The sequence below is a fragment of the Petaurus breviceps genome, unplaced genomic scaffold (genome assembly GCF_028583685.1).
Source record: "Petaurus breviceps papuanus isolate PSGF00001 unplaced genomic scaffold, PetGlider_PUasm1.0 156, whole genome shotgun sequence".
Lineage (NCBI taxonomy): Eukaryota > Metazoa > Chordata > Mammalia > Diprotodontia > Petauridae > Petaurus > Petaurus breviceps.
Window position 1 is genome coordinate 8,674,045 of NW_027185720.1, and position 17,427 is coordinate 8,691,471.

The following is a 17,427-nucleotide window of genomic DNA, read 5'->3' on the forward strand; positions in this document are numbered from 1 at the left end:
TGTGAGGAAAGCATTTTCTAATGAAGTACAATATAATCATGAAGTTATTATTATTAGCATGGTTATAAAAGGGGGAACCTGCACACTCATCCTGGACAGCATTTCAGTACTACGGAGTCCATTCTACAAACACATTTACTGAGTCCCAGACATGCAGGGGACTGTGCGCTATCCAAGAATGTTATCTCTGGCATGGTCTCTGCCCACAGGGACCTTACCATTCCCATCACAGATCTAGTGGCATTGTTAGTGTAGAAGCAGGAATAATAACCAGGCTAGAACTTTCTGCTCCCCAGGAACAAAACTGGATGAGAATGAACACGACAGAGTAATCTGCAATTAAATTTACAATTTATTGTCCCAGAACCTGTGATACGAGCTGAGACCTGAAGGAAGCCGAGAGAGAGAGCATTCCAGACAAAGGGCACAGTCAGGGAAAATTCACTGAGAAGGTAGCTGGAAGGATAGGCAGGGGCCAGTCATGAGATGGCAGAATATAGGAGGAACAAAGGAAGGGGCTGCTGGGACCACAGTGACTCAGACTGTCCCACTGCCCCCAGGCTGGCAGCCCAAGAGATCCTCCTTTGACCATTTTCTGTTCCTTCTATGTCTGCCACCACGCTTCTGTCAGATCATCTGTCCTTAAGCTAAGAGCTAGCCATATCTCTCCTCTCAGAAAATCCTGCCCTGACTAAAGTGATCAATCTGGAGCCTGGCCTCCAAGGCCCTCCTACCCCACCTCCATGCTTTTGTCTATGACATTCCTCGCACTGGCCCCATCTCTGCCTGCCCTTCACGTTTCTCCTGAATGGTCCTTGTTCATCCCTCAGACCTCACCTGGCACATGCTTTGCAGCCCTTAAGAGCTTCCGATGTATCCTTTTATATCTGATCGGTGTATTTACCCCTCTCCCTGCCCTCCAAACACAGGGGGCTCTTCAAAGGCTGCAGCTGAAGGATCCTCGCTCATCACCCAGTTACTCCTCACCTACCAGGCACTTAACATGGGTGGGTCCCCAACCTGCCTCAAGCATCTGTTAATGTCACATAGTCACATGAGGCCCAAGGTTAGGCCCAGCGCATACCTGTAGCGACCTGATGGCCCAGGCCTCTGCTGCCGCTGTGGATCATCACACACACCTGTCCCTTGTGGTCAATGCCCATCTTCTTAGCAGCGTACTCATTAAAAATGTCATCCACAACTTGGATTTCTGCATAATGATTTCCTGCTCCCAGGGTCCCAAGCTGTCAAAACAAAACCAAGCAAATCCACCCTGGCAAAGTGGCTCCCACTAAACCAGATGGCATGCCAGCTCCCAGGACCACAGAGAGCGTTACAGAGAAGGCCTCTGTAGAGCGCCACTTCTGAGCCCCAGCAGGTGGCTTACTCCTAGCACTACTGAATCTAACCAAGGTCACTCAGGCAGTGCCTCGAGAGCTCACTGAGGATGAAAGAAGACACTGCATGCAGCATGTAAACAGAAGGCGCTTCAGCAGGCACACCCTCCCCTTCACGGGCTCTTTACGTTTGGGCCCTGGCCCAAACACCATGAGTTACAAGGGAAATTCATTTTACAGGCAGACAGAACCCTTCACTCAAACTCTGCCGTTCACATTTGGGGCAGCGTGGTGGCGCACCTGCGGGAGGCCTCTCTTTTTAGCCCTGGCGGAGACCTTGTTGGGGTCGGCCTGCAGCATACGCCCATATTCTTCACAGTGCTCCTTGTCCTCTGCCCAGGCATAGCCTTCTCGGAGAGACCAGTCCACCCCCATCTCCAGGGCCTCCTCCAGGTCCCTGAAATAAAAGAACTGGGGTCACCACAGGTCACACAACTTTATCACAAGTGCCTGCCTCCAACATCCATGCTGGTCTGGCCCTTTCCCTTTGTATGAGTTCATTTGATCCCAAGCCCTACAAGTCAGGGACAATGAAGAAACCTTAAGCCCATGAGTGGAGGGATAACAGGTCAAGAGTTGCCTTGGTCTGCATCAAATCAATATTTCTAATAGGGGTTGTCATGCCAACCATGACTTTTCTCATCCCAGAAGTCCTGTTTCCCTGCCCCTTGTCCCTGAATAAGTCAACCAGACCGATATAGTCCACTCCCAAGCTGCCCCAACTTCTGCTCTGAATTCTGAAGCTAAGCTGCTCATGTACGAAGTCCTAGGGGCAATGCAATCTATATCTAGATTTGTAAAGCCTTTTTGCCCCATGTCAGCGTAACCCTCCCACTGTGGCCTTTACAATACAACAAAATCCCACCGCCTCTTCAGTGCTGACTTTCCTTATCTCTAAAATGAAGGGGGTGGCCTAGAATGCCTCGAAAGTCCCTTCCTACTCTAGGGAGGGCCTCCTATGAGCCAAGGTCCCCTGGAGTTTGGTTTGATCCTCAGCCTTGCAAACTTCACTTGGAAAGAAAGAGTACCCAACAAATCATGTCTGCCATCTTCATTCGAGTTATGTAGATCTTGGCTTAATTACAGGAAAAATTTCAATACAAAGATATTGTCAAAGTTCCAAGTTCATTACATTTGAATCCAAGAGACCTGGATGGATTCTTTTGTGGCACTGAAATTACTCCTAATAGGTGGGTTTCCACTTGGAGCTTACAAAACTTAAGACCCCTATCTGAAAAAAAAAAATCCATCCTCTCCCAAACCCATTAAAGAGAAATATACACACTAGTCACTTTTGGCCTTACTTGGCATTCATTGGGATAACTCCTTTGGATCCCACCCCAACAGGAATGTGGTCAAACATGGCCTGGGCAAGTTGCTCCTTCACAGGCTGGACATCACTTTCATCAAGATTGGTTCTCAGCAATCGGACACCACAGTTGATGTCAAATCCGACACCACCTACAGAATGAAGACAGCCCAAGCCCAATCAGTAAGTCCGGGTGACCAGGCAAATATGTTCCTTGCTTTTAATAGATATAGGAAGGAACAGGTACAAGGAACATGGAAAGCAGGATGGAAGAATGGAAGGAAAGCTGGAGCTGGATTCAACCCATGGGGCAAGTTACCTAAGTTCTTGGAGCCTGAGTTTCCTCATCTGTAAAATGAAAATACGACTTGTTGATAGCCCTACCTCACAGAGTTGCTGGAGGAAAGTGCTTTTTGAAGTACTTTATAAATGTAAGTCACCAATAACAAAGTGTTGATAGTTTTGGCTGCTTAGGACAAGGCAGAATCTTTTAATTTATTTAAACTTCTGTTCTGTCATCACGAAGTGGTCTCAGGGCAGCTAGGTGGTACAGTGAATAGAGCACTGGCCCTGGAGTCAGGAGGACCTGAGTTAAAATCTGGACTTGGACACTTAACACTAGCTGTGTGACCTTGGGCAAGTCACTTAACCCCAACTGCCCTGCCTTCCTCCCTCCAAAAAGACAAAAAACCCCAAAACCTTAAAGTGGTCTCAGCTGTGTTAAGGTGGATAACACAAATAACATAACAAAACTTGATGTAGACAATTCTGGGGCCAGAGAGGCAGCACAGAATCATGTCCTAAGACAAAGACTTCATTTTTAATTCCTAATTAAAACTCTTTCAATGCAACAATCAATGTCTTGGAGTAGCTTGTTTTTAGTGACTGTATAACAGCAGGGAGGCAGTACACAGCTGACAGATGAGTGTTTCAGTAAATGCCCATCTAAGTTCAATGTTTTAATACATACTGATTACCCATGATCAATTTTTTTACTCAGCAGACTGTTGGGAAATTGCTGTAATTCCAAACTACTGATCATGGGCTCTGGTGCACAGAAGTACTGAGCAGCACGGGGCAGAGGGTGGTAGTGTTTGGAGGGAGTGTCTATGACCTTACCTGGAGACACCACGGCTTCTGGGTCACTCATGTCAAAGGCAGCCATATTTCCAATAGCAAATCCATAACCAGAATGAACATCAGGAAGCCCAATAGATCTCTGAAAAAGATTTTAGAACACCCATGACTGGGGTCTATCTTTCTTGGAGCCTCTCAAAGCCCTTTCCTCTCTCTAAACTTCTTACCTGAGTTCACTCACTATTAATCAAGAGATGGCAGCCCATCCTGCAATAAGACTTTGAATCTAAACCACATGGGGGCTAACACTGTCCAGCTCAGTGATCAGAATGTTTTCTAGTCCACTTAGAGCTCACAAGGCTTTCTTTAAGGGTAAAATCCTCCACATACACAGCTGAAAAAGGGAAAGGTACACATGGAAAGCTCCTGCATAAACACGGGCCCCAATCAGAAGACAGTGAGTTAAGAGGCTGCTGAGAATCGTTCTTCCCAGGCTGAAAGTGGTGGACATTTTCATTTACTCTGAGAACATTATAAAGTGAGCCCTGGCCGGTGTAAATCATGACAATGAAGAACCAAGAGGATGATTCCATTGATGGAAATATGATCTAATGGGAGAACCCCAGGCTTAGATTAAACCCTGGCTCCGATGCTTACTAAACCCCAAATGGAGACAATATTATTTGCAATATGAGGAAACTGCTTTCTTTGCAAACTTTAAAACCCTAAAGAAATATTTAACTGTCTAGTAGTTTACATCACGTGATTTGTTTCTAAGATCTAACTGATGATGGCTGTATTATATACAACTGGGCAGAACAACATGAAGAATGACTACGGCTCTCATCTAGGGATATAGGAGATGCTGATGGACCCAGAGCCTGGGACGATGAACTGTGTGGAGGGTATGAGTTCACTTCCTATTTCCAGCCACATTTAATGAGGAGCTGTAGGGGCCCTTCCACACACTTCCTGGGTCACTATCCCCCTTTCCCAATAAATATGACCCCAAACAGTTGTCTCCATCCCCATTTTTACTCATGCTCCAACTGTTCTCTTTGAATAGAGCAACATGCAGCCAAGATACTGCCCAAATCGATCGATCAAATGCGATATAAGCAATCAAGAAAAAAAAAATCAGCTTAATTAGTTCTTAACTTGTATGACTTTTAGCCAAGTAATGCTACCAAGTCTATGGTATTCCTGGCTGGAAAATGCCAAGATTCCCAGGTACCCACGGTCTGTTATCTTTTCAGCCTCCACCCACTTGACAGACCATTAGACAGAATGGAAATGTCAACAGCAAGATTCTGAACTCTGACTCACGTGGACAATCCCAGGTAAGGCCGCCACGTTGCCAATCTGTTTCATTGCTGGCAGGAAGCCACCAACACCTGAGGGAGGGGGAAAAAAAGAAAAAGGTATTTCCCTTTTTAGAACATTTCAGTAAATACAGTCATAATTTACTAAGAGGGCCGAAAACAGCTTTTCCTGTCCCAAAAGGAAAGTGTTGCCTTAAATCAAGGGGTAACAGCTAAAACTACTCACATCACGTGGTAGAGAAGGCTGGATGAGAGAAGAGTTCTCAAGTAATAAACATGCTTCTAAGGAAGGAAATGAAGCTCAATGGACTAAACCCAAGATATCACCAGCAGCCTGGTGCGTGGTGTTGAGTTGGGGCAGGGCTGGGCTTGACTGCCCACAACACCGACTTGCTTGTGATCATAATGTTTAATTTCTCTTTGGGCTTCAGTTTCCTCAGGTATCAAATGAGGGTAATTCTATGATCCTCAGGTAGGTACCACAGTATTGTCACCTCATTGGCAAATGAGGAAACTGAGACTCCAAGAGGTGAAATCAGCAAATAAGAGAATGCTACAGGCAATGGTCAAACCCAGCTAGGTGGCCCAGTGGACAGAGTGCTAGGCCTGGAATCAGGAAGACTCGAGTTCAAATCCAGCTGCAGACAGACACCAGCTATGTGACCCTGGGAAAGTCGTTTAACCATGATTTGCCTCAGTTCCTCATCTGTAAAATGGAGATTATAATGGCAACTCCCCCCCAGGGTTGTGAGGAACAAATGAGACGAGATTTGTTTGAAAAAAATATGCCTCGCCCAGTGCCTGGCACATAATAGATACTTCATGTTTCTTTCCTTTCTCTGCTTCTTACCATTACACACCATCAGTGTATTTACAATGGCCTCCCTAAGGTTATATAAAACATCAGCGACAGACCCATGTCGGGTTTAGTCCCATTATACCCATTTCCTTCCCTGGAAGTAAAATGAATACTTAAGGAGTGACTTTCCTATCTCCAGTTATCCTTCCTTACTATGATTTTACTTGTCTAAAGGTCACAAGGATCTGATGTGGTAGAATCGGCATTTGAACACAGAACCTGACTGCAGATACCCTGATATTGTGTGTGTGGGTTATGGATTCTGGGGGGTTCAGCTCAACCAATTTATGTTTTTCATATAAAATACCCATCAATTCTTACAGAAGCAGGTGAGGTTTTTGTTTGTTGCTGAGTGATACTATTTTGCATTCATTTCATCAGGAGTAAATACTTCTTTGGTATAATTTCAATCCTTAGTTATCACTTTGGCTGTGTCTTTATAAAACCAAAACCTACTTCAGTTCTGCTTTCTTCAAGGAAAGAGGGACGACAGGGCAGCTGGCTAGCAGAAAAAGCAATCACTTCCATCCAGTGCTTGGTGTACTCACCCCCACCTCGGCAGGCATTCCTTAACTCCTCAAACATTAGTTTCTCAAGTGGATCATTCACATAGAACACTCCTTCCACCTGGGGCCAAACACAAATGAAAAAGAAACCGTATTATTTACCACGTGCATGCACCAAACTGAACAAAAAGTGGCCCTGAGGATCTGAGAGCTCCAAAGTAGCACGCCTGCCACAGTTTCTGCTGTTATCTCTCCCTGCTCCCCATCTTCATGACTTGGTCTGTAAACTGGTACTGTCCTCCACAATAAGTAAGATCTAAGATGGAGCCTGGGAAAGCGGTCGCCAAGATTTTTTCAAATGAAGACGTGCTACGGTACGTGGAGTGTGCCTTGAGGGCGGGGGCCTTTTTGTATATGTTTGTCTCCCCAGTGTCTGACACTGTACATGGCAGACGAGCCTTCGTAAGTATTGGTTGAGTTGAACCACACGTTATTGTTTTCATTTTGAAAATGTTCTTATTGAACTACAATAACAAAACATGGAATTTATGACTTTACCAACTCAATAGCACTGCAGTCCTACAGAACAGGCCAAAGTTCTAAGTGGTCTCGTTTCCAAAGCGCAATCAGCACTGAAGAACCCGACCCTAACAAGCCAACAGCAATTCTTAATAAAGCCGGTTTTGAGACTTTGCTATTTTTCTCTGTCCTTGAAAAAGGAAAGTGGATTCATTCAATAAATGTAACTTTACTAAATGCCTGAAAGGGGGAAGGCAATAGGAAAGGCAGGCACTGAGGGACATCCGGACAAGAAACACAAACCTCCGTGAGTTGGGAAAGGGGAGGAGAACAAGCATTTCCACGGTCTGCTCTGGAACAGGCGCTCTAAAGAGAGGGTGTCACCCCCACCTTACGGCTGGGCAGGGTCACAGATCTGGGCTCCCCCTGTCCCTGAACCACCAGCCGGTCTGAGGACCTGAGCCCGGCATAAACAGGAGCCCATGAGGTTAACCCTCCAGGCCGGGCCACAGAGCCAGCGCCTCCCCCTGCAGGAGGCCAAGGAGAGCGCCTCTCTGGGGGGGCAGGAGGGAGGGCTCCGTGGAGGAGGTGACAGGGAGCGGGGGGGTGTGTGGGCGGGGAGGGGCCGCACAAAGGCGGCTGCAGAGGCCGCTGCTGGGGCGGGAAGGGCCAAAGATACGATGAATCCTATGGTGGGGCCAGGTCCCAGCGCCTTATCAGGGAGGAAGGCCATCACGGGCTGGGGGTCACCAGGGGCCCTCCCCTTGTCCCCCGCCGACCGTACCCTCCGGTGTCTGCGCTGCCACTCCCGTTAGACGGTGAGCCCCCTGCGGGCAGCTCCCCAAAGCTCAGCCAGTGCCCCGCATACAGTGGGTGCCTAATATGTGCTGAGGGCAGGGCCCCCTTCTCTTCCCGCACCCCTCCCCTCCCCCACCTTGGCCAGCAGCTCATCCATGGACGGGGCTCACTGCCCTCTCCCCCTCCCCCAGTCACTCCGCATTTGACAAGACCGGAGGCGGGCGCTTGGGAAGGGCCCCCTGCTACGGGTCCGGGGGTCACCACCTGCGGGGGAGGGGGCGCCCCGGCCACCCGCTGGGAATGCGGGACGGGCCCTCTCACCTGCATGTTGGGCACGAAGCCCTTCTTGATCCGCCAGCAGTTCTTGTGGATCTTGTCCAAGTATTGCAGCTCGTCATTGTAGCTGCGGCTCATGGCCACCCCGTCTCGGCCTCCTCGGCTTTCCTCAGTCCGGGAGAATTGGTTTCAGTCGCCCGGCGCTGTGGATCCGTGCTCCGACTGCGACTGCGCAGGCGCAGGCGCAGGCACGGGCGCTCGTGGCGCCGGAGAAGCGGAAGCGGAAGGGGCGGCGACGGGGCGCGGCGAGGCTCAAAAGGCTTCGAGGCGAAAGTCTTTTCCGCTTCAGTGAGTTTTGACTGCCCCCTAGTGCTGGCTTCTCCCTCCCCTCCCCTCCCCTCCCCTGCCCTCCCCTCCCCTCTCCTTTCTTTTTCTTTCTTTCCTCCTTCTCTTCCTTCCTTTTTCATTTTCCTCTCTTATCTCTCTCATCCTTTCTTTTTCTCTTTCTCTCTTTCCTTTTTCTTTTTCTCTTTGTTTCATAATTTTTCTTTCTCCTCTTTTCTTCTTTCTCTGTCTTTTTTTCCTTTACTTTTCTCTTTCTTCCTTTCTTTTCTCTCTTTTTCTGTTTCTTATTCTTTCTTTTCTTTTTCATGATCTTTCTTTTCCCCTTTCTCCTCCTTTCTTTTTTCTTTCTTTCTTTTTTCCCCCCTCCTCTTCCTATTTGATATTGGTTTTGATATTTATTCTTGTAAATAAATGATCATGCCCTACACAGTCCCATCAGAAATTACACTGTTAACAAATTACTTCAAATCTGCTAAACTGAAGCTAATTTCAATTTTGTGATGTTATTTATTATTGGCCATAGCTAAACATTCTTCTCTTCAAAAACATTTTTTAATTAGCAAGTATTTTTATCTCTCACTTCCACCCTACAAGTGAACAAAATGGAAAACAAACTCTTATAACAATAATATTAATAACAATGATATTAGCAAGTTAATATTATAACACCAACAATGTAATTACTATAACAATATTACCGGGCAACTAGAGGCACAGAGTGCAGAGTGCTAGATGTGAAATCAAAAAGACTCATCTTCCTGAGTTCAAATCTGACGTCAGACACTTAACTACTTGTGTGAATCAACCCTGGGCAAGTCACTTAACCTTGTTTGCCTCAGTTTCCTCATCTGTAAAATGGGCTGGAGAAGGAAATGGCAAACCACTCCAGTATTTTTGCTGAGAAAATGGGGTTACGAAGAGTTGGACATGACTGAACAACAGCTACAACACAATATTAACAATTATAGCAATACTGTTAATAGTGACAATGATGTTTATGTACTTAAACTGATCATATCAATGGTATTCGTAATAATAACAATGGCAATAACATAAGTCACAATAGCTAACATTTATGTAGCATGTTAAGGTTCACTAAGAACTAAAATAATCATCTCATTTGATCACAACAATCCTGGTGGTGGGTTTGTCTGCCTCAGTTCTCTCCCCACTTCATCGGCCTCTAAAGTGATTTTCTTAAAGCACAAGTCCAATTATGTCACTGCCTTACACCAATTTAATAAGTTCTAGTGGCTAGCTCCCTATCATCTCCAGGATCAATCCTCTGCTTGGCATTCAAAGCCCTTCATCACCCTAGCCTCTTCTGCCTTTACAATCTTCTTACACCTTACTCCCCATCCCTATTAGATTGTAAGTTTCTTGAGGATAGGGACCGTCTTTTACCTCTTTTTGTATCTCTAATGCTTAACATAGAACCTAGCACATACCATGTTTCCCTGATAATAAGACACTGTCTTATTATTTTTTGGACAGAAAAACACCAGAGGGCTTATTTTCAGGGGAGGGCTTATTTTAATGAACATTGACAGCAATGACATGTGACTCTCTACAATTGCTTTCTTATACGCAACAGTATATGGTAGCTCTTCCTTTTTCTACTCATGTCTGGGGGTCAAAACAGACAGAATAATAAAATTATGACCATCAGTCCTTCTTTTCACTCCATCATGTCCCCTGAGTTCTTCTTTTTTCTTCCATCATGCCCTTTTTATCCTCCATCATGTCCCCTCACTCCCGCTTACATACCGGGTTTTTATGTTGTCCTGCCTCAGCTCTCCTCCGTGGCACTGCCAGCAAGCAAATCACTGGGGAAGAACAGGATGACACGCTCACTGCTGCAGCTCTGATTGGATGTAGCTCGGAGCGCTTCGTGCATTTCACTGGGGGGGGGGGGGGGGGGGGAGGGGGGGGAGGGTAAGGTAGCGTGTAGCGCAGGGGATCACCTTCGCTACAGTAGCAATCTCGATAGGGCTTATTTTCGGGGGCGGGCTTATTTTTAGAGGAATCTTACACAATAAGGGGAGGGCTTATTTTCGGGATAGGTCTTATTATCAGGGAAACATGGTAGTAGGTACTTAATAGATATTTATTGACTAATTGACTGATTCAGTAGAATGTAAGCTTTCCAGTAGAATATAAGTTCTCTGAGGACAGGAACTGTCTTGCTTTTGTATTTGTATCCACAATACCTAGCATACAACAAGGGCTTTATTATAAATATTTGTTGATTGATTGAGTGGAAAGACCTCTGGATTTGGAGTTAGAAGACTTGAGTTTGAATCTTATTTATTATGCTACCATTTATTACCTGTGTAGTAGAATAGTTTCTCTCTCTCTCTCTCTCTCTCTCTTGCTATGTCTGTCTATCCATCTATCTCTATACCTTTATCATCTGTCTATACCTCTATCCATCTCTATCTATCTATCTATCTATCTATCTATCTATCTATCTATCTATCTATCTATCATCTATCTATCTTTATCTCTCTATCATCTATCCATCTTTTTATAGTTTGGGGAGAGATTTTATTTTACAATTTTATTCCATAGGAAGCTTAATTTTTCATTCTTTTTTAAAATTTTTTTTAAATTTTTCATTCTTAAAAAAGAAATATAGAATTTTGAGCACTTTTAAGTTTTTAAAATTTATTGATACATTTTTGACATAGCAGATATCCACCCAACAAACCACCTTACAAAGTATATTACCTGAAAATAGCTTACTCATGACTTGCTTATAGGAAGCACAGCCTCCTTGCCCCTGAATCACAGAGCTCTTCCCTTCCTACAAGTGACAGTTTGAGTGTCTTCTTCACAAAGATATTCCTGATCTCCCTTCCCTTTCCCTCCCTAAGTTTCTTGTAATTACGTTATGTTTATTTCCTTTTATTCTCTACATGTGCACAAGGCACATACAATACATATATGTACATATGCATGTACACATCTGTGTGCATACATAAACATATACATGCATACATTGCATAATTTTAAATTTGTGCTTATCCTCTCCTGTCAGATAGTAGCTATTTTTAAGTAGTGGTTCCATTCTCTGTATTTGTATCCCTAGCAGCCAACACAGGGTCTGGCCTATAATAGGCACTTTTAAATAATTTTTGATTGATTAATTGCTTGAAAAGACCAGTTCAATAGTTTAGGGGAAGAAAAAGAAACTAACTCTTTAAAGGGGAAGGAAATTGTCCAAGGTCACATTTGATTCCCAGTGGATGGGGGTGAGGTAGGAGGGGGTCCTTCCTCTGTGCCGAGGAATGAAACTGATTTGTGTAGCAAGGAGTGAACTTGATTTCCAGATTACTTACCAGACAAAAATGAAAAATGATTTTTTTTAAATGAGCTAATAGACCTCGTCTAGATAAGAGTTCCCAACCAGTGGAGGGAAAAACAGAACACCCGGATGAAGGAAAAGTGTCCTCTCTCCCAATCCCTTCCTGACTGTATGTAATTAGGAAATATATATCTTTTTGGAGGGCAATTGGGGTTAAATGACTTGCCCAAGGTCATATGGCTAATTTTTGTGTTAAGTGTCTAAGATCACATTTGAACTCAGGTCCAGTGCTCTATTCTCTGTGCCACCCAGCAGCCCCTATATTTTATTTTTTACTCATTTGTGTATGAATTGTTCGTTTTTCTTTTCCTCTATAGATTCTTTGAGGTGGGAAATTGTTTTGCTTTTGTCCTTGTATCATTAATTTCTGATAGGGTGTTTTAGGGATCATAGGTGCTTAATAAATGCTCATTGAGTTGAATTGAATGTCCAGTACTTTCTGTACCTAGTTAGATGATTTTTTTGTAAATACATATTTATTGCTATATTTTGTTTTTTTATCACCTACACTTACCGACACTTTCTCTTACTTCACCCAAAGAGCTATCCCTTATTTAAAAAAAAAAAGAAAAGAAAAAAGAAATAAAACTTAATTAAGCAAAATTAACTAATATATTGGAAAAAGTCAGACATTATATACAGGGTTTCACACCCATAATCCCTTGTCTCAGTAAGATGGAGGGGGTCTCTGCATATCTCTTCACAAGCTTGGGGCTTGGTCATTTTAATTTCCCAGCATTCAGTTTTGTTTTGTCATTGCTCATAGATAGAATACTTTATCTAGTCCTGGAAGGGATCTCAGAGGCCAAGTAGTCCACCGTTATCACTTAGCAGACAAGGAAGCTTTGGACCAAGGTCTGGACCTCTAGGCTGGTTTGGGCCTCAGCAGTCACTCAGTCATCACTGTGTGCGTTAATTTCCCCGGTTCTGTTCATTTCACTTTGCATCAATTTATACCCCGAGGTTCTCTGAAGTTGTCATATTTATTGTTCTTATAACACTGTAATCCATGACAAGGTGATCAAGGCGGCTGCTGGACTGATACATTTGTCAGCTTAAATAGGAATCATCTTTAAGGTTTGTTCCTCTGACAGGTCTGACCCAAGTTTTTTTGACTTAGGGTCATCGATTTAGGGTTGGAAGGGATCTCAGACGCCATTTTGTCTGACCTCCTTTTACAGATGAAGAAGCCTGAGGCACACAAGTTATGTGACTTGCCCAGGGTCACATAGCCAGTGTCTGAGGTGGGATTTGAACCCAGGTCTTCCTGGCTCAAGTCCAACACTCTTTTCACTATACTCTGTGATGATAAAGTCACCAGGATCTAATCTTTTAGAGGATCACAGCTTCTATGTTTGGTTCCAAACCTGGTATTTCTCACTTAAACATTTTAACAAGCAAAGCCAGGCCAGCCTGGAAATTCATTCATCCTCCAAAATCCTGCATCATCGGAAACTGTGACTTCAGTCCCATGCTGATGGCCCCCCTTTCTCAAAGCAAGAGAGGTGGGACTGTGTGAATGGGGAAGAGAGATTTTATTTAAATAAAGGGAGAATAAAATATGAAGTACAAAATGTAAAATCCTAAACGCAATGGGGACAAAGCAAAGACAGCCTTGCAGCTCCCGGATGGATTCCCAAGACTTTCTCATCCTCTGTACCCATCTTATAAACCTGCCTCAGGCCCCCCCTGCAACTGCCATCTACATGCACTCAGTACATACAGCCATACACATACATACAAGCCCATTGCAAGCCCCCCCTTTTACTGTAGAGCCCTTAAAGATAGGAAGGAAACCATTTCAGTCCTCATGGCCATTTCCCTTGTCTTCCAGCCTTGGGGGCGCAGTTATCTTGGTGGGGATTAGGGGTCCTTTGTCTCCTCTTCCTATTAAGAGCTCTCAATCCAGGTGCCAGGCAGGGTGTGCTGTCAGCATCCTTGGAGGTCTTCTGACCTTTCTAGTCTTCAAAATGCTGCTTCTTCCACAAAGGGTCATACCTGAGGTCAGTAGAAATCAGAAGGAAACCCTGAAGGGAAAAAGGCATTTACAGATCATTCAATCAATCAATGAAGAAAGGACTTACTAAATTCCTATTGTGTACTAAACACTGTGTTGTACCTGGAGTCAGGAAAACCCGAGTTCAAATCTTGCCTCAGACACTCACTAGCTGTGTGACCCTGGGCAAGTCACTTAACCTCGGTCTGCCTCAGTTTCCCCATCTGTAAAATGGGGATAATAATAGCCCCTACTTCCTAGGGTTGTTGTGAGGCTCAAATGAAATGAGATTTGTAAAGTGCTTTGTAAACCTTAAAGCATTATATAAATGCTGGCTATAACAGTTAATATGAATCATTAACACTTATTGTGATATATAATATAATAACATTAGTATAATAATCTAATACATAATAACACATTATAATATCATTATGCTAAGTGCTAGGGATTCAAGGACAAAGGAGTAACAAGCCCTATCCTCAATGAGCTTACGTTCCATCAGAGGATATAATATGCATGCATCAGAATAAAAACAAAACGGAATTTGATTGATAGGGGGAACTCTGAGTTGAAGAAAGTCTCATTACCTACACAAAGAACTTAGTCTCGGAGTCTCACCCTCAGCCAGGCAAGGTTAAGTGCTTTGCCCAGGGTCACACAACTAGTAAGTGTCTGAGGCAGGATTAGAACTCAGGTCTTTCTGGCTCCGGGTTCGGTGCTCAAACCACTAGCTGCCTCCTATTACATTATAGAAAAGATTGTGCTTTCTGTTGTTGGCTAGCAAATTACAGATCGTTGGAAGTGTTTCCATGTCCCCAGGTTTTGGAGCATTAGTGGAAAGAATAATGGATTTGAAGCCAACGGATCTTAGTTTAACTTCTGACTCTGACCCTTAGCACCACCTGGACCTCAGTTTCCTCATCTGTAAAACAGGGGGTCCAACTAGATGGCCTCTGAGGTCCTTTCTAGATTTGGTATCTAATCAGGAACTGTCAGCTGAAGATGTGAATCTCCGAAATTTCCCATGGACCATTCCAATCCTTGTGCTATGCAGTGAAGGGATTCAGCCACTAGGTGGCGTTAGATGGACTGCCTATTACCACCTCCACTCCAAATACTTTTCATGGTACTGCAAATTTCAAGGAGCAAATTGGTAGCTGATAAAAGTGCTGGGCTCAGAAATGGGAAGACCTAGGTTCACATCCCACCTGAGATATTACTAGCTGTGTGTGGGACGCTGGGCCAATGGTTTAATGTCTTTCATATACAGTTTCCTTTCCTATAAAATGATGGAGATGGGAGTTGGACCAAGGGGCATCCCAAGTCCTCCCTAGCTCCAAGCCTCTGATCCCATGAACCATAGACTGTCAGAGCGAGCAGGGACCTTAGAGATGGTCCAGACATTCTTCATCCTGGGTCTGTGAACATAAAAATATATATTTTTGGGCAATGGCTTCAATAGAATTGGTTTCCTTTGTAATACTATGTGTTTTATGAATTTAGAAACATTATTCTGAGGAGAGGTCCATAGCCTTCCAAAGACTGGCCAAAGGGGATCAGGTCACAGAAAAACTAAGAATCCTGGGACTAGTCCAACAACTGCCTTTATAGAGGAGGAAGCTACCCTTCAGAGAGGACAGGTGAGCTGCCCAAGGTTGAACAGCCCAAGGTTGAATAGCTAGTATCAACCGTCTTCAAATATTTGAAATGTTTTATTTAGGAAATGGATTAGGCTTATATTTCTTAATTCAAACTAGGACTGACCAATGAGTTGAAGTTGCAGGGAGAGAGTTTGGTTCAATATAAGGAAAAACTTCCTAAAAATCAGAGATGTCCAAAAATGGAAGGAAGGAAGTAGTTCCTGTTAATGAAAGTCGTATGGGCATAGATTTAAAGATAACAGGGAGTAATCTGGCCTAATCCACTAATTTTGCAGATGAGGAAACCTAAACCCATGGAGATTAGGTGATTTATACAGGTAGGATTGTAGATCTTGAGCCTGAAGGGACCTCAGAGATCTTTCAGGATTAACTTCTTCATTTTACAGAGGAGAAAACTGAGGTTAATTTGACCAAGGTCACAAAGGAAGAGCTGTAAAATCTGGAAAGCCCTCTCTCCACTGTGTCATGATGCTGAAATGGAGATTGGAGGGTCCATTGTTTGGGATCATGGGATCAGACTGAGCTGTGGCAGGGACACGTGAAGGACAAGATGACCTCTGGGCCTTTGAACTTTGAGAGTTGAGAAGACATAACAGGAGGGTCACCTCCTCACCTTGTGAACTTCAATGTCAGAGTTAACAAGAGAGATCTGATGTGGGTTAGGCAGTGGGAAGCCTTGCTGTAACCGGGCTATAAAACAAAACGAAATATTAAAAAAATAACTTCAGAGATGCACAGGTATATAGTAGCTGCTTTGCAAACATTTGTCTTTTAATCTTGCTCCTTCTATTTTTCTCTTATTTTTAATTGAATTTTCAATTCAATATTATTTTCAGATCTGCTTTCTCTCCTTCCTATTTTCCCTTCAGGCCCCTTGAGAAAGCAAGGAAGATAAGATCTCTGTTACAAATATGTATAGTCAAACAAAATAGATTTTCACATTGGCCATGTCCAAAAAAATGTGACAATTAACATCCCAAATCCATCACCTCTCTGTCAGAAGGTAGGTTTTCTGTTTTTTGTTTTTAATTCTCTTGGATCAACACTTCCTCAGCTTTTCTAAACTGATCCACTATATACTTAACTGAAAACGTCTGCAGTTTTGCACATCTGGGCAGCAGGAAAGAAAATCTGACAGCTTGCTATTCTCACTTAAAAGCACAATTTACATTTTGCCTAGGCCCAGACTCATGGGCTCTGAGAACATCTCATTCTTTAAAATGAACAATTTGAATGAATGCTTCATAGTTGCAAATTGCTGAGCAATTGTGTGCCAGTTGAAGGACTGAGATTGGCAATCACTGAAACTGAATTTGTCAATCTAACGCATGAATTCTGATCCTTGCATGGGTGGCCACCATGATTTCACCTTCTAAACAGAGTTTTGTAAGACTGGGAGGAGAATCTGGCTTCCTGTGGATCCAAATTAGAATTTCTTCTCAAAAGATTATGAGAATTTTTTTAAGTCTCCCTTATATCAGCGATAGACCCCTACCCTTCTTGTTGAGAGTCCCAATAAGGTACTAGTATTAGTGAAGACTGGACTTAATCCATAATTTGTTTCATAATTAAATTGTGAAGATTAACCCTTAATCCTAGGGTTTATAATCTTGGGTCCACAGACGTTTGATCTCAAGGGGGTTTATGGATAGATTTCAGGAGGTCTGTGAATTTTGATGTGGAAAAAAACCCTTATTTTACCTAACTTCTAACTGAAAATTAGCATTTTCTTCAATTATGAATTTTAAAAAATTTATTTCGAGAAGGGGTGTCTAGGTTTCACCAGATTGCCAAAGGGGACCATGACACAGAAAAGGTCAAGAATCCCTGTGTCCGTCACCGCCATGCTGAGCTGAATTCATACCAGTGACTCAGCAAGCAACGGGCTTGGGGTGGAAAGCAGAAAATATTCCCAACTGCTTCACTGATCCCCAGGAATCGCATAGTTCCTTAAGATTCCTTTAAGAATCATTAAAGAAACTTGCATCACCC

The 17,427-nt window shown here is 43.7% G+C and overlaps 2 protein-coding genes across 4 annotated transcripts in view; both read right to left on the reverse strand.

The window, feature by feature from the left end:
• Positions 1 to 17,427, reverse strand: part of RTCB (RNA 2',3'-cyclic phosphate and 5'-OH ligase) — a 300,226-nt gene that overhangs the window by 7,953 nt on the left and 274,846 nt on the right. Inside the window, exons 2-8 of the mRNA XM_069082023.1 lie at positions 8,109 to 8,289; positions 6,513 to 6,591; positions 5,110 to 5,177; positions 3,826 to 3,925; positions 2,702 to 2,858; positions 1,638 to 1,794; positions 1,085 to 1,244 (exon numbers count right to left, since the gene is read on the reverse strand). Coding sequence (XP_068938124.1) covers positions 1,085 to 1,244; positions 1,638 to 1,794; positions 2,702 to 2,858; positions 3,826 to 3,925; positions 5,110 to 5,177; positions 6,513 to 6,591; positions 8,109 to 8,201 — 814 coding nt within the window. The 5' untranslated portion in view covers positions 8,202 to 8,289. The remainder of the gene's footprint in view (positions 1 to 1,084; positions 1,245 to 1,637; positions 1,795 to 2,701; positions 2,859 to 3,825; positions 3,926 to 5,109; positions 5,178 to 6,512; positions 6,592 to 8,108; positions 8,290 to 17,427) is intronic.
• BPIFC (BPI fold containing family C) overlaps positions 13,292 to 17,427 on the reverse strand; it is a 36,712-nt gene continuing 32,576 nt past the window's right edge. For 2 of the 3 annotated variants that reach the window (XM_069082020.1, XM_069082021.1), the window contains exons 15-16: positions 16,049 to 16,125; positions 13,292 to 13,802 (exon numbers count right to left, since the gene is read on the reverse strand). In XM_069082020.1, the coding sequence (XP_068938121.1) occupies positions 13,734 to 13,802; positions 16,049 to 16,125 (146 nt within the window). In that variant the 3' untranslated portion in view covers positions 13,292 to 13,733. The remainder of the gene's footprint in view (positions 13,803 to 16,048; positions 16,126 to 17,427) is intronic. The other variant, XM_069082022.1, reaches the window with a different exon arrangement.